The following is a 15,784-nucleotide window of genomic DNA, read 5'->3' on the forward strand; positions in this document are numbered from 1 at the left end:
GGACCAGATGGCTTCACAGCTGAATTCTACCAAAAATTTAGAGAAGAGCTAACACCTATCTTACTTAAACTCTTCCAGAAAATTGCAGAGGAAGGTAAGCTTCCAAACTCATTCTATGAGGCCACCATCACCCTAATTCCAAAACCAGACAAAGATGTCACAAAAAAAGAAAACTACAGGCCAATATCACTGATGAACATAGATGCAAAAATCCTTAACAAAATTCTAGCAAACAGAATCCAACAACATATTAAAAAAATCATACACCATGACCAAGTGGGCTTTATCCCAGGAATGCAAGGATTCTTTAATATCCGCAAATCAATCAATGTAATACACCACATTAACAAATTGAAAGATAAAAACCATATGATTATCTCAATAGATGCAGAGAAAGCCTTTGACAAAATTCAACACTCATTTATGATTAAAACTCTCCAAAAAGCAGGAATAGAAGGAACATACCGCAACATAATAAAAGCTATATATGACAAACCCACAGCAAGCATCACCCTCAATGGTGAAAAATTGAAAGCATTTCCCCTGAAATCAGGAACAAGACAAGGGTGCCCACTCTCACCACTACTATTCAACATAGTGTTGGAAGTTCTGGCCACAGCAATCAGAGCAGAAAAAGAAGTAGAAGGAATCCAGATAGGAAAAGAAGAAGTGAAACTCTCACTGTTTGCAGATGACATGATCCTCTACATAGAAAACCCTAAAGACTCTACCAGAAAATTACTAGAGCTAATCAATGAATATAGTAAAGTTGCAGGATATAAAATTAACACAGAGAAATCCCTTGCATTCCTATATACTAACAATGAAAAAACAGAAAGAGAAATTAAAGAAGCAATACTATTCACCATTGCAACAAAAAGAATAAAATACTTAGGAGTATATCTACCTAAAGAAACAAAAGACCTATACATAGAAAACTATAAAACACTGATGAAAGAAATCAAAGAGGACACAAACAGATGGAGAAACCTACAGTGTTCATGGACTGGAAGAATAAATATTGTCAAAATGTCTATTCTACCCAAAGCAGTCTATAGATTCAATGCAATCCCTATCAGGTTACCAACGGTATTTTTCACAGAACTAGACCAAAGAATTTCACAATTTGTATGGAAATACAAAAAACCTCGAATAGCCAAAGTAATCTTGAGAAAGAAGAATGGAACTGGAGGAATCAACCTGCCTGACTTCAGACTCTACTACAAAGCCACAGTCATCAAGACAGTATGGTACTGGCACAAAGACAGAAATATAGATCAATGGAACAGAATAGAAAGCCCAGAGATAAATCCACCGACCTATGGACACCTTATCTTTGACAAAGGAGGCAAGGATATACAATGGAAAAAAGACAACCTCTTTAACAAGTGGTGCTGGGAAAACTGGTCAACCACTTGTAAAAGAATGAAACTAGAACACTTTCTAACACCATACACAAAAATAAACTCAAAATGGATTAAAGATCTAAATGTAAGACCAGAAACTATAAAACTCCTAGAGGAGAACATAGGCAAAACACTCTCCGACATAATTCACAGCAAGATCCTCTATGACCCACCTCCCAGAATATTGGAAATAAAAGCAAAACTAAACAAATGGGACCTAATGAAACTTAAAAGCTTTTGCACTACAAAGGAAACTATAAGTAAGGTGAAAAGACAGCCCTCAGATTGGGAGAAAATAATAGCAAATGAAGAAACAGACAAAGGATTAATCTCAAAAATATACAAGCAACTCCTGCAGCTCAATTCCAGAAAAATAAATGACCCAATCAAAAAATGGGCCAAAGAACTAAACAGACATTTCTCCAAAGAAGACATACAGATGGCTAACAAACACATGAAAAGATGCTCAACATCACTCATTATTAGAGAAATGCAAATCAAAACCACAATGAGGTACCATTACACGCCAGTCAGGATGGCTGCTATCCAAAAGTCTCCAAGCAATAAATGCTGGAGAGGGTGTGGAGAAAAGGGAACCCTCTTACACTGTTGGTGGGAATGCAAACTAGTACAGCTGCTATGGAAAACAGTGTGGAGATTTCTTAAAAAACTGGAAATAGAACTGCCATATGACCCAGCAATCCCACTTCTGGGCATACACACTGAGGAAACCAGATCTGAAAGAGACACGTGCACCCCAATGTTCATCGCAGCACTGTTTATAATAGCCAGGACATGGAAGCAACCTAGATGCCCATCAGCAGATGAATGGATAAGGAAGCTGTGGTACATATACACCATGGAATGTTACTCAGCTGTTAAAAAGAATTCATTTGAATCAGTCCTAATGAGATGGATGAAGCTGGAGCCCCTTATACAGAGTGAAGTAAGCCAGAAAGATAAAGAACATTACAGCATACTAACACATATATATGGAATTTAGAAAGATGGTAACGATAACCCTATATGCAAAACAGAAAAAGAGGCACAGAAATACAGAACAGACTTTTGAACTCTGTGGGAGAATGTGAGGGTGGGATATTTCAAAAGAACAGCATGTATACTATCTATGGTGAAACAGATCGCCAGCCCAGGTGGGATGCATGAGACAAGTGCTCGGACCTGGTGCACTGGGAAGACCCAGAGGAATCGGGTGGAGAGGGAGGTGGGAGGGGGGATCGGGATGGGGAATATGTGTAAATCTATGGCTGATTCATATCAATGTATGACCAAAAAAAAATAATAATAATAATAATAAAAAAAAAAAAAGAAAAAAAAATAAATAAAAAGATTAGTTTGGTGGTTTTCAGGAAGCTTGCCCATTTCATCTAAGTTTTCTAATTTGTTGATACAATGTTACTAAAAATTATTCTCCTTCTGTTCCTGTCTTTAGAATATGTAGTCATACTACTTCTCTGCTCCTAATTTGATAATTTATATCTTCTATTTTTATGTTTACCTATAGATTTTAAAATTTATAGCATATTTTGTAAAAAATCACTTTTTGATTTCTTGATTTTTTCTATTGTTAGCCTGTTTTTTATTTCATTGTTTTCCTTTCTTCTGCTTACTTTGGGGTAATATACTCTGTTTTTCAAAGTGGAAGCTGAGATCATCAATTTAGAACCTCTCTCTGATCTATTCAGTTCAGTTCAGTTCAGTTCAGTCACTCAGTCATGTCTGACTCTTTGCGACCCCATGAACCGCAGCAGGCCAGGCCTCCCTGTCCATCATCAACTCCCAGAGTCCACGCAAACCCATGTCCATTGAGTCGGTGATGCCATCCAACCATCTCACCCTCTGTCATCCCCTTCTCCTCCTGCCCTCAATCTTTCCCAGCATCAGGGTATTTTCCAATGAGTCAACTCTTCACATCAGGTGGCCAAAGTATTGGAGTTTCAGCTTCAGCATCAGTCCTTCCAATGAATATTCAGGACTGATTTCCTTTAGGATGGACTGGTTGGATCTCCTTGCAGTCCAAGGGACTCTCAAGAGTCTTCTCCAACACCACAGTTCAAAAGCATCAATTCTTCAGCGCTCAGCTTTTTTTATACTCCAACTCTCACATCCATACATGACTACTGGAAAAACCACAGATTTGACTAGATGGACTTTTCTTGGCAAAGTAATGTCTCTGCTTTTTAATATGCTGTGTAGGTTGGTCATAACTTTTCTTCCAAGGAGGAAGCATCTTTTAATTTCATGGCTGCAGTCACCATCTGCAGTGATTTTGGAGCCCACAAAATAAAGTCTGTCACTGTCTCCATTGTTTCCCCATCTATTTGCCATGAAATGATGGCACCAGATGCCATGATCTTAGTTTTCTGAATGTTGAGCTTTAAGCCAACTTTTTCACTCTCTTCTTTCACTTTCATCAAGAGGCTGTTTAGTTCGTCTTCACTTTCCACCATAAGGGTGGTGTCATCTGCATATCTGAGGTTACTGATAACTCTCCCGACAATCTTGATTCCAGCTTGTGCTTCATCCAGCCTGGCATTTTGCATAACATACTCTGCATATAAGTTAAATAAGCAGTGTGACAATATACAGCCTTAATGTACTTCTTTCCTGATTTGGAACCAGTCTGTTGTTCCATGTCCGGTTCTAACTGTTGCTTCTTGTCCTGCATACAGATTTCTCAAGAGGCAGGTCAGATGGTCTGGTATTCCCTTTTCTTTAAGAATTTTCCACAATTTGTTGTGATCCACACAGTCAAAGGCTTTGGCATAGTCAATAAAGCAAAAGTTGATGTTTTTCTGGAACTCTCTTGCTTTTTCAATGATCCTGCAGATGTTGCAATTTGATCTCTGGTTCCCAGGAATTGAACAGGGGTTTCTTGCCTTGCAGGCAGATTCTTTACCAACTGAGGTATCAGGGAAGCCCTATGTATCTCTATGTTTAAAGCTAATTTCTTGTAGTGAGCATACAGTTGGGTCTTACTTTCTTTAACCCAGTCTGATGATATTTTTTTAAACTGGGATGATTAAACAATTAATAGTTATTGTAATTGTTGATGTGGTTATTTTTGTCATTGATATGGTTAAATCTATCATCTAACAGTTTCGCTTGTATTTGTATCAAATCTTCCTCATTTCTTTCTTCTGCTTTTTTGTTCTTTTGCTTCTTGAATTATTATTATTATTATTTTTTTGGATTTCACATTATTTTAAATGAGTACGTTGCATTTGTTTTAACACTTGTTTTTTACCTGTGGCTTATTTATTCATTAAAATAATCAATTATTTGATTTATAACTTAGCATATATTTGTTAAATAACTGTTGTATTCAATATTTAGAGAAAAATTATTGGAACAGGTGAATCTTGATCTAGGCTTTTGAAGAGTGGTAAGATATGCTTTGTTAGAAAATCTATCATAGGTTGGTAGAAGGGCATGAGTAAAGGCACAAAGGTGGAAATTAATAGGGCAAGATGGGTAAATTAGCAAGAGAAACAAAGGTATAAAAGTTTTAAGAACATAATAGGAGACTAAAAATGCTTCAAGGATTGATTTAGAAAAAAAAAAGATTGTTAAAAGTCTAACAATCTTAATGAAATTGTAAAACACATGCATATTTTATAACTTTCCTGGTTTAATTGTCACTTTTTTTATTCTTAGGAGGTAAACTACCACTAAAGAAAATAAACCTCTGGATTGAAATGAAGTTAAGATAAAGATAAAGTTAAAATCTTACAATTGACTAGTTATATTTGGTCAGTAATTTCCTCAAGACCTTCTTTATTACCAAATAGTTTGATTCTTATCTCACTTTTTTTGGGGGGGGAACAGTTTCCTGTTTTAAATTGTATAATGCTTTCTCTTGGTTTTATTTACTCTTGGACAACTCTCAGTGTTCTGCATGTAACTTTTTACCCATGCTGGACCCTAAAGTATTGTTAATTATCCATGATTCTATTGTTGGTCCCATATTTTTTTTTCTTTCTTTTTTTCCTCACAATATACTTTCATATAGGTTCTCTGACCATTTCAGTAAGGGCTGGGAGGTTTTCAGATTTTGAGTTGTTTTGAACTTGGAACTATCTACCCAACTTAGGTTTGATTTCTTTTTTTTTCATCTAGGGATTGATATTTTGGCTAATATCAACATTTGAGAGAAGGTTTCACCTTGCCTTCATATACAGATTTTCCTCTGAGGTATTTGAGCCTGATGACCTCTCTCCTCGGAGTTCACCGTATTGATACTGAACTTAGTGTGGACACCCAATTGGCATAGTGCACCGCAGCCCAGAACTCCTGGGTTCAAGCAGTTCTCCAGCCTCAGCCTCCTGAGTAGCTGAGATGCATGCCACCATGCCCAGCTGATGGCCTCTCTTAAAGAGTCTGAAATCAAGCACTACCTTGGTTTTATCTTCTAACAGTTTTTTGAACAAACATAACAAATATAATAGATGCTAGTTCTATGTTCAACTACTGCCCTAAGTGCTTTATTTTTTTTTTCTCTTTTTTTTCTTTTTTATTTATTTTTATTAGTTGTAGGCTAATTACTTTACAATATTGTAGTGGTTTTTGCCATACATTGACATGAATCAGCCATGGATTTACATGTGTTCCCCATCCCGATCCCCCCTCCTGCTTCCCTCTCCATCCCATCCCTCTGGGTCTTCCCAGTGCACCAGCCCTGAGCACTTGTCTCATGCATCCAACCTGGGCTGGTGATCTGTTTCACCCTTGATAGTATACTTGTTTCAGTGCTATTCTCTCAGATCATCCCACCCTCGCCTTCTCCCAGAGTCCCAAAGTCTGTTCTGTACATCTCTGTCTCTTTTTCTGTTTTGCATATAGGGTTATCGTTACCATCTTTCTAAATTCCATATATATGCGTTAGTATACTGTATTGGTCTTTATCTTTCTGGCTTACTTCACTATGTATAATGGGCTCCAGTTTCATCCATCTCATTAGAACTGATTCAAATGAATTCTTTTTAATGGCTGAGTAATATTCCATAGTGTATATGTACCACAGCTTTCTTATCCATTTGTCGGTGATGGGCATCTAGGTTGCTTCCATGTCCTGGAAATTATAAACAGTGCTGTGATGAACATTGGGGTGCACGTGTCTCTTTCAGATCTGGTTTCCTCGGTGTGTATGCCCAGGAGCGGGATTGCTGGGTCATATGGCAGTTCTATTTCCAGTTTTTTAAGGCATGTCCACACTGTTCTCCATAGTGGCTGTACTAGTTTTGCATTCCCACCAATGCCCTAAGTGCTTTATAAGTACTGATTCATTTGATCCTCACAACATTTTAAGGTAGTAGTACTATTATCATCATCTCTATTTTGCAGACAAAGAATTAAATACTTCAGAGAGGTTAAATACTTTATCCAGGGCTACCCCCAGCAAGTAATGGAGCCAGGTTTTTGAAATCAGGTTGTCTAACTTAAGAATCATGCTTCTAACTAGATATTTTCATAGTTTTCTGGAGATCCTTACTTTTACATAAGTATGTCAGAAATTCAATTTCAATACTTGAAATTCAATGTCTCCAAGCCTGAAGTCATTGTTTGCTTTCCATCTGCACTGTCTTCCTCCAGCAGATTTGCCTTCTTTTCATATCTTAGTTCATGTCATTTTCCTTTCAGTCATTTAGACATTTAATTTGAGTGATTCTGTGCTAACTCTTGTAGTTTCTCCTTCCTTCAGTTGATCCCTGTATCTTATTGGTTTGACTTTTTATAACTGTCGAATAAGAACATTCTACTCATTTTCATTGTCTCAATTTAGTTTAAGTGAGTTGTGACCTCTCGTTTGGAATATTTAGCCATTATTCTCTTCTCAAAGACGCTTGTGTGCTCTCTGACACCTTGATGATCTTACTGGTCTGTACTTGTTAGTTTATGTGTCTCTCTTCTCCATTAGACTCTGCTCTAGTAAAGAAGGACCTTGAATTATGACTGTGTACTGTCAGTACTTAGCTTAATATGTGACATATAATTGGTACACAATAAATATTTTGTGAATACATGAACTAGTTTGTCATTATATGTTAGTTTTGATGGCTTTGATAACATCAGATAGTTTTTTGGGGAGATTTACTTTTGGAAAACTGTCTTTCCATGCCTATTTTTTTAAACTATAGTTTCTATAATTGTAGTGATCAAGGATAAAGTGGATTCTTTCTTATATGTTATCTTCAAAATATATTGTATAGCAAAATAAATTCAAAATTACTAGAGCCTTTTTATGGTTTGTGATAATCAAATCTAATTCTATTTTCAAGGGTGAAATATGTTTTATATTCTCTTGGTAGCAATGGAACAGCAAGAAGTGTTTATATTTTTTCTGTATGCAAAAATATAACTTATGTAAACCACTGCCATCTCAGAATGAGTGTGTTGAAGGAGGAGGCAGGTGAATTAAATGTTTCTTCTTGGTAAAGAATGTAACAGTTGAATGTTAATTGAATCCAATATTTAAGTAATGACCGATATTAAGTCACTCAGTCGTGTCCGACTCTTTGCGACCCTGTGAACTGTAGCCCACCAGGCTCCTCTGTCCATGGGATTTTCCAGGCAAGAATACTGGAGTGGGTTGCCATTTCCTTCTCCAGGGGATCTTCCCAACCCAGGGATTGAACCCAGGTCTCCCGCATTGCAGGCAGACACTTCAACCTCTGAGCCACCCGGGAAGCCCTATGACCAAAAGTGACAGGGAATTTTGGGGTCCAGATTTAAAGTATACCAGGGGGTCTGCATTTGCTAATAATTTCTAATGGTAGCTATATTCACTGATAATTTCTCTGTGTCAAATAAATGAATAAAAATATTGTTCTGAGGGGAGTGCAGGAAAGGTGGCAGTTGTTTTCTACATGAGTAAAATCCTCATATGAAACATGCTGCCGACTGTGAGACTAACAGGCTTCCTTCTGTTTTGCAAAGCACAGTTCTGCCCCCTGTTAACTGTGTGCCTGTGCTTTATTTGCAGCATCTGGCGAGGCCCCAACGTGAACTGCACAGACAGTTCGGGCTACACGGCTTTACACCATGCAGCCTTAAATGGACATAAGTAAGTGCCACTTATTTGGACTGGAATCTGTGTGTATTTAGTTACATGTGATGAAGTTAATGATGTCTGATGGTTCCTGTCTCAGGTTGCCGCGAGTCCCCTGGGCTTAGATGAATTTGGAGAAGCACCAGGTGTTCAACACTTGACATGTTGAAAGTGGTAGGAATGTTGCTGAGGATGAGTAGGCACAGAGTGCAGATCAAGTCAAAGATCACCCAGGGAAAATGGAAGACGTGCCAGGACCATGTTAGTCATGTGTACATTCGGCATGGGAATGGGATAAACCAGGGGTTCCCAAACCCTGGACCACAGAGGGGTACTGGTCCATGGCCTGTTAGGAAGCAGGCTGCACAGCAGGAGGCGAGAGGCAGGAGGGTGAGCAAAGCTTGTCTGTATTTACAAACTCTCCCCATCACTCGCATTAATGCCTAAACTCTGCCTCCTGTTAGGTCAGTGACATTCATTAGATTCTCATAGGAGCGTGAACCCTACTGTGAACTGTGCATGTAAGGGATCTAGGTTGCATGCTTCTTGTGAGAATCATCCCCAAACCACCCTTCTCGCCACTCCCTGGCTCCGTGGAAAAATTGTCTTTTACAAAACCAGTCCCTGGTGCCAAAAAGATTAGGGACTGATGGGATAAACCACTTAATGATGCCTCCCTACTTTCTGGGGTGTCTTCACAAATTATAGGGTTATTCACTAAGAATGAACTCTTTTAGTAGAGTCTTGCTCTTATAAGCCATGGCCACTTCCACAAACCTCTTTGAAATCCTCAAACTAAGCTAAAATGCTTTCTCTTTGTCGTTCATGGATGGTCTCTCAGGTTTTAAACCTCTTTAACCTGTGGAATTATATTTCAAATAATGTGATAGTCTACGATGTGGAGAGTGAAAAAATGTATAACCATCAACACTATTTTGTTGACAGTGTTTTAGCCAGGAAACCTAATGGTTTAGTGACAAAGTGTGAGGAGTCCTCTGAATGAGTCAAATGTTCTGTCGTCCTTCATCAGAAGAAAGGTGACCTTGTTCGTGTGTCTCCCCTCCTATCTGTTTTTCCTTTGCTTTAATGATTCAAGGTAGTCTTTTCAGATCTGGATCATTTCATTTCACTTCAGTTGTTTTAAATATGGTAATTACTGCCTTAAAATTAGTATAGTATGCTAAGTCGCTAAGTCGTGTCTGCCTGTTTACAACCCTATGGACCATAGCCCACCAGGCTCCTCTGTCCATGGGATTTCCCAGGCAAGAACACTGGAGTGGGTTGCCATTCCCTTCTCCAGGGGTTCTTCCTGACCCAGGGATCAAACCTGTGTCTCCTGCATTGCAAGCGGATTCTTTTACCACTGAGCCACCCAGAAAGCCTCCAAAATTACTGCTGCTGCTGCTAAGTCACATCAGACGGCAGCCCACCAGGCTCCCCCGTCGCTGGGATTCTCCAGGCAAGAATGCTGGAGTGGGCTGCCATTTCCTTCTCCAATAAAATTACTGCTAGTTATCTTTTAATTTTGCATTTAACATTTCTTTCATTCTGTGAACTGAGACACAAAGGAGTTAGTTATACTTGATTACACTTCATGGCATTAAAGCTCTCATACAAGGACCTTACCATTTTTGTCATTATTTATCATTATGACATGTTTACCTTAAAACTTATTGCATAAACTGAACATTATCATCCTGTTTGAAGAATCTTTGAATTATGTAAAATATCATAAACTTAATGTTTCATCACTTAGATCCTTAGTATTGGGATTCCCAAATTAAATTTTTTTCATCCAGTCCTTATTCTATATAATGTCACCTTATACCATCAAACTTAGAACTTTTTATTTTGCCGAGTCTTTTTCAGCTATATTGCTACCCTTCTCTAGAGTGGAAAATGTGTCCAGATCCTTGCCATCTGAACCTTTTAAAGGAATTGCTATTTATTCTTCTTCATACCTGAGTCATCAGGAGGGAAGTCGATTAAATCAGCCCAAGTCGACTTCTCTGGCCATCTTAGTTGTGGATTCAGTGGCTCTGGTGGAACCATATTTCAGTCCCAGCTGGGAAGACAAGCTATCAAGTATAATGGACGGAAGATCTTGGGCTTGACTGTTTGAGCTATACAACTTTTCTTGTTCTACCTCAGCTTGGCATTATTTCTCAAAACAGTATTGTACCCAAATGTCCCTTTCTTGGTTTTCAGTGAAGTTTTAAGTAAACGTTTTTGGTTTATATGTGACATCCTATGAAGTTCTAACCACTGAGATATATTTCTCTGAGGCCTCTTGCACAATTTTTAGTTTTATCGGCAGTGTACAAAGTGAGGATAATTTAGATGAATTAAATAGCAGTCATTAAGCTTCTCATAAAGAGATGGGGATCTGACTATCTTTCTTTTAAGAGCTTTAATTGCAGATGTTCTCTGAGGATTATATATCTCTGCTTTGCTTCCATCTAAAGGTATCATTTTTCTTTTAATTTTTTTGCTTTCTTTCTTTTTTTTTTTTAAACCACTCAGATGGCATTCCCTTCCTCTTACTTTCCCAGAAAAGAAAGATTTTACTTAGTGTCATCATGGGTATTGGAAAAAAGTGGGAAAATTCTAATCCCATCTCTTCCTCCCTGCCAGTTAGGTGACCTTGAGCCATTTAATTAACCTCTTTATGCCTCAGTTCAAATGTACTGAATACACCATATTCCTTCTAATTATAACATTTTATGATATAATATTTTGTTATTTATGGCTCAGTTAGGTATTATGATGTTACAGTTCTGAAATTTGGATTTTCATCTAGAAAGAATTCTTGATTTTAAATTATTTAAATTATCAAGGACTTTTAAAGTTAGAGATCATTTATTCTATCCTACCTTCATTACTTCTTTTATTTTATAGATGGAGAAACAAGACCATGCTGGATAAGTGACCTAGTGGCCACTTAATCATTAAGGTGGGGCTGTATCTAGAGTCTGAGTGTATACTTTTACCTGTAATTTACATTATATCCCTCTGTGACTGTATGCACATCAGTGTCTTAGTTTCTTGTTGGTTTTTCTCTGTTACATTATGTATTTCTGGCTGCTTCCCATTATCATCAAGTAGTATATTCTCACGGAATGCTCATTTAAATATTGCCATAAGAAAAGATATTTGTAGAATAAAAACTTGTCATAGAATATACCTCAGAGCCAGAGGACAATGGTTTTCCTTTTCTTTACCCTTGGTATTCTCACTTCAAGTAGGTAATGAAACATTGCGCTATATTCCTCCCGAGCAAGCCTTAGCAGTCAGCATAGAAACACTTCATTTCTATCCTTGTTCCTGCTGCTGTTGTATCCATCAACTTTAGATTGTTTTCATAAACATGGTTTCTAGGCTGAAAGTGTTAGTTGCTCAGTCATGTCCAACTCTTTGGACCCCATGGTCTGTAACCCACCAGGCTCCTCTGTCCATGGGATTCTCCAGGCAAGAATACTGGAATGGTTTGCCATTCCCTCCTCCAGGGGATCTTCCCGGCCCAGGAATTGAACCTGGGTCTCCTGCATTGCAGGCGGTTTCTTTACAGACTGAGCCACCAGGGAAGTTCATGGAATTATAGAGCTAGAAGAAATGTTACAGATTCTTATAGTTTATTCATTTGGTTTGGGCACATGCTTTCCCCTTTCCTCCAATATATAATCTATGGCCTTCACACTGCAAATTAAGACTGTATCCTCACTATTTTGTATGTTTTATTGAGAGTCTTGTTTATCACTGCTAGTTAGCCCACAAATGGAACAACATTTTATATACCTGAAATACATTATTTCACAATGAAAAATTCATCTCCACTTAGCCAAATCAGGACACAGTAGAAATTGTACTCTTGGTGATTTCCTGAGTCATGTGTAATTACAGATGAGAAAATTGTTACTTTTAAATGATAGAAAAAGCACAGTCAGTAGAATAAATTTAACTGGCAATGATTGTAAATGAATTATTTCAATAGATAGGCTAGAGATCTTTTCTTTATCTTTTCTTCATTTTCTTTTTAAAATATGGGGGATTCATTGTCTCTCTCATATATTTATTTTGCAAATTTTATTGCCTTAATTAATTCTCTTCTGAATAGCAATAGCAATTTCTTCTGAAATAGCCAACTTCCTCTCTCCTTTCCTCCACTTCCTCCTCCCTTTTCTTACTCCCTCCTTTCTTCTCTCCTCTTTCGCTCTCTTCCTCTTTCCTTCTTTTCTTTGCTCTTTTGTCTTTTAAAATAATAATCTTATTATTTTAATAATCTCTATGAAGTTTTACTAAATTTGTATGTTCATATTTCATTCTGATTTCTCTCTTCTTAGAAAATTGCTGGTTTTATTTTCTTGTTAAGTTTCATCTCATTAAACTATGTTGGGTACATTGTGATTCTTGGATGCTGTTTTGGAAAATGTCAGTACTAAATTGTTATTGTATCTTTGAGATATGCATGTTATTTGATATGTGTGGGGTTATTTTCTGTTCTTGCTTTTGATTCTTGAAATATTAATGCTTGAATCCTAGACAAGGATCCAATTATAGATAATCCTCCATTATCTATAATCAAGATCGTATCTCAAATTGAATCTAGACTCTAGATAGTAAACTATCTGCTATACCTTTGATTTGCTCAGAATAGACTTTCTAATGAAAGAAGGGCACTTCCTCTAAAAATTTATATAATCTAGTCCATGAAGTTGCTCTTTGAATCAACTACAAATATCTTTGGTTGATTGCTTCTTTCTTGGGTTAAAATATTAACTAGTTAAAATTTGACTTTATTCACTCTATCTGGAAATAAACCTATGAGCGTGAATTCAGTATATAAAGGAGCTCCAGTTAGAAAATGCAGTTTCTTGTCCTAAAGTCTTCTGACCATGTTGAGCATATTTGCAACTTTATTTCCAAAAAGGAGAAATAAAATCTTCAAGAAAGTCTGAAATCAAAAGGGCCTTAATGACTTTGAGAATTTCATTAGTTTATTAATGGATAATTTTTATGTCATTAGTTTATTGCATCCATATGAAGATGATTTGCATTTATTTCAAAATTCTTTGACTTAGCAACAAACACAGGAAGATGAAATAAAATAAATTTCTTTGGTTAACTATAGGGAAACTTGCTGTTGAGGTAAAGAAATTTGAATGTTGAATCTTCCCAGTTAATTTAATTTTGCTTAGAATGTATACTGAACTTCTTAAAAGACATTTCATACTAATCAGAAGTATTATTTATGTCTATCAAAAAATGAAACAAATTAAACATGATAGCAAAAATCAATACTTTTAGAATTCCTATTTTACCTGAACTTATATTTTTAACCTCAAGCTGCAAAATGTTGCAGTGATTTAAACTGAATTATCGTTAAACTTAATTGGGTATTTTGTTTTGTTCCTGGGAAATGGAATTATTTTTTCTGTGATCTCATCAATTACATTTATTTTAGTGTTTTGGAGAATTTTTTGTCAAATGCTGTAAGAAAGATTATCACTTTATGTTTAATGTATAGGTATTTTCTGCTTGCTAGCTTATAGACAGTTTTCATCAATATAACTTAATATTTCATGCCAGATAACCAAGCACAGTCAGCATATTCATGATACTTTTGGAAGATATAAGATACAGCTTAAAAGTAAAAAAGAGGCGTTAACTAGGCTCATCATGGTGATCAGTTTCCAATTGATACATGTATCAGATCATTATGTTGTACACTTGAAACTAAAATCATGTTATATTTCAATTATATCCCTCCCCAAAACCAACTACCCCCCAAACCAAAAACAACTACTCTTCTTGTTTAGACATTAAAGAAAGTACCTGAAATTTAATTTGTTCTTGATAAGCCTGGATGAAAAAGGCCTGTATAATACATATTACCTGTGGTATACATGGATACATCATAAGAAAAATTAATGATACTTTATTGATTAATATTTTGCTTAAATTTCAGTGAGACCAATAGACACTCATTTGATCAAAGATATAACTTTATATTTCAAAAATATGTTTTTATATTAGAAATCTGAGTTCACCCAGTTCATTAACTGGTGTCTCTGAATAAGAAAAAAGATTTTTAAATAAATTTAAATTAAAAAATAAATTTTATAGAATATTTAATAAAATAGCTTAAAAACTTAAATATAAATAATAGTATTTATTTAGAATCTTGGTGTTCACCAAAGACAATTTTATAAACATGAAGATTATTCTTTTCTGATTTAGATATTAGGTGGTAGTAACTTACACAATACAAATAATTAGTAAGATGGTCAGTTTTTTCACCATATCGTAATTCTTCCTGATAATAAATGCATATCACACACATTATTTGAAAATGTCAGCAAAAATTAAGCCCAAGAACAAATGAGAATCTGAATGGTTTGAGAGTAAAAGAAAATAGTATTGATGACTCCATCAAATTTTCCTCTTAGAAAGGAAATGTTTTAGAAGTTTCAGAATTCTTTTTGATTTGCTTAGGCATGAAGAATGAAATTAAAACCCTTCACATAATTTCCTCTTTTTAATATATGTATTTGGAGAAGGCTTTTTTTTTTTTTTTTTGTAGGATAAATTCTACTGATCACTCCCAGGTAATTAACAGTGCTTCCTTTGGTGTTATTTTACCTTTATTTAATACTGATATATTTCAGTTAAAGAAAAGAGAAGGCAAAAATTGTTTGACATTGTAGCAAACAGCTTTAAGAATAGTTTTTGATTGTATACAGTTTTACAGTAATATTCGTTTCCCATTTGATTCATACCACAACTCTTTTAGACCAGCAGCTATATGTAATCTCTAAATTCCATTTTAACAGTGTCTGAAAGAGAGACAGAGGTTGTTTGAATTGTCCAAGGTTGGTAAAGAATCTGCCTGCAATGCAGGAGCTGCACAGGACACAGCTTTGATCCCTGGATGGGGAAGATCCCCTGGGGGAGGGCATGGCAACCCACTCCAGTATCTTCGCCTGGAGAATCCCATGGACAGAGGAGCCTGACAGGCTACCGTCTGTAGGGTTACAACTATAGAACACTGATGAAAGAAATCAAAGATGACCCAAATAGATGGAGAAATACACCATGTTCATGGATCAGAAGAATCAATCTAGTGAAAATGAGTGTATTACCCAAAGCAATCTGTAGATTCAGTGCAATCCCTATCAAGCTCCCAATGGTATTTTTCAGAGAACTAGAACAAATAATTTCATAATTTGTATGGAAATACAAAAAACAAAAAAAGTTGAATAGCCAAGCAATCTTGAGAAAGAAGAATGGAACTGGAGGAATCAACATGCCT

The 15,784-nt window shown here is 36.3% G+C and overlaps 1 protein-coding gene across 5 annotated transcripts in view; it reads left to right on the forward strand.

The window, feature by feature from the left end:
- The window catches only part of ANKS1B (ankyrin repeat and sterile alpha motif domain containing 1B), a 1,085,637-nt gene that overhangs the window by 135,532 nt on the left and 934,321 nt on the right, over positions 1-15,784 (forward strand). For all 5 annotated transcript variants that reach the window (XM_061125565.1, XM_061125567.1, XM_061125569.1 and 2 more), the window contains exon 2: positions 8,410-8,490. In XM_061125565.1, the coding sequence (XP_060981548.1) occupies positions 8,410-8,490 (81 nt within the window). The remainder of the gene's footprint in view (positions 1-8,409; positions 8,491-15,784) is intronic.

Source organism: Dama dama, chromosome 22 (genome assembly GCF_033118175.1).
Source record: "Dama dama isolate Ldn47 chromosome 22, ASM3311817v1, whole genome shotgun sequence".
Lineage (NCBI taxonomy): Eukaryota > Metazoa > Chordata > Mammalia > Artiodactyla > Cervidae > Dama > Dama dama.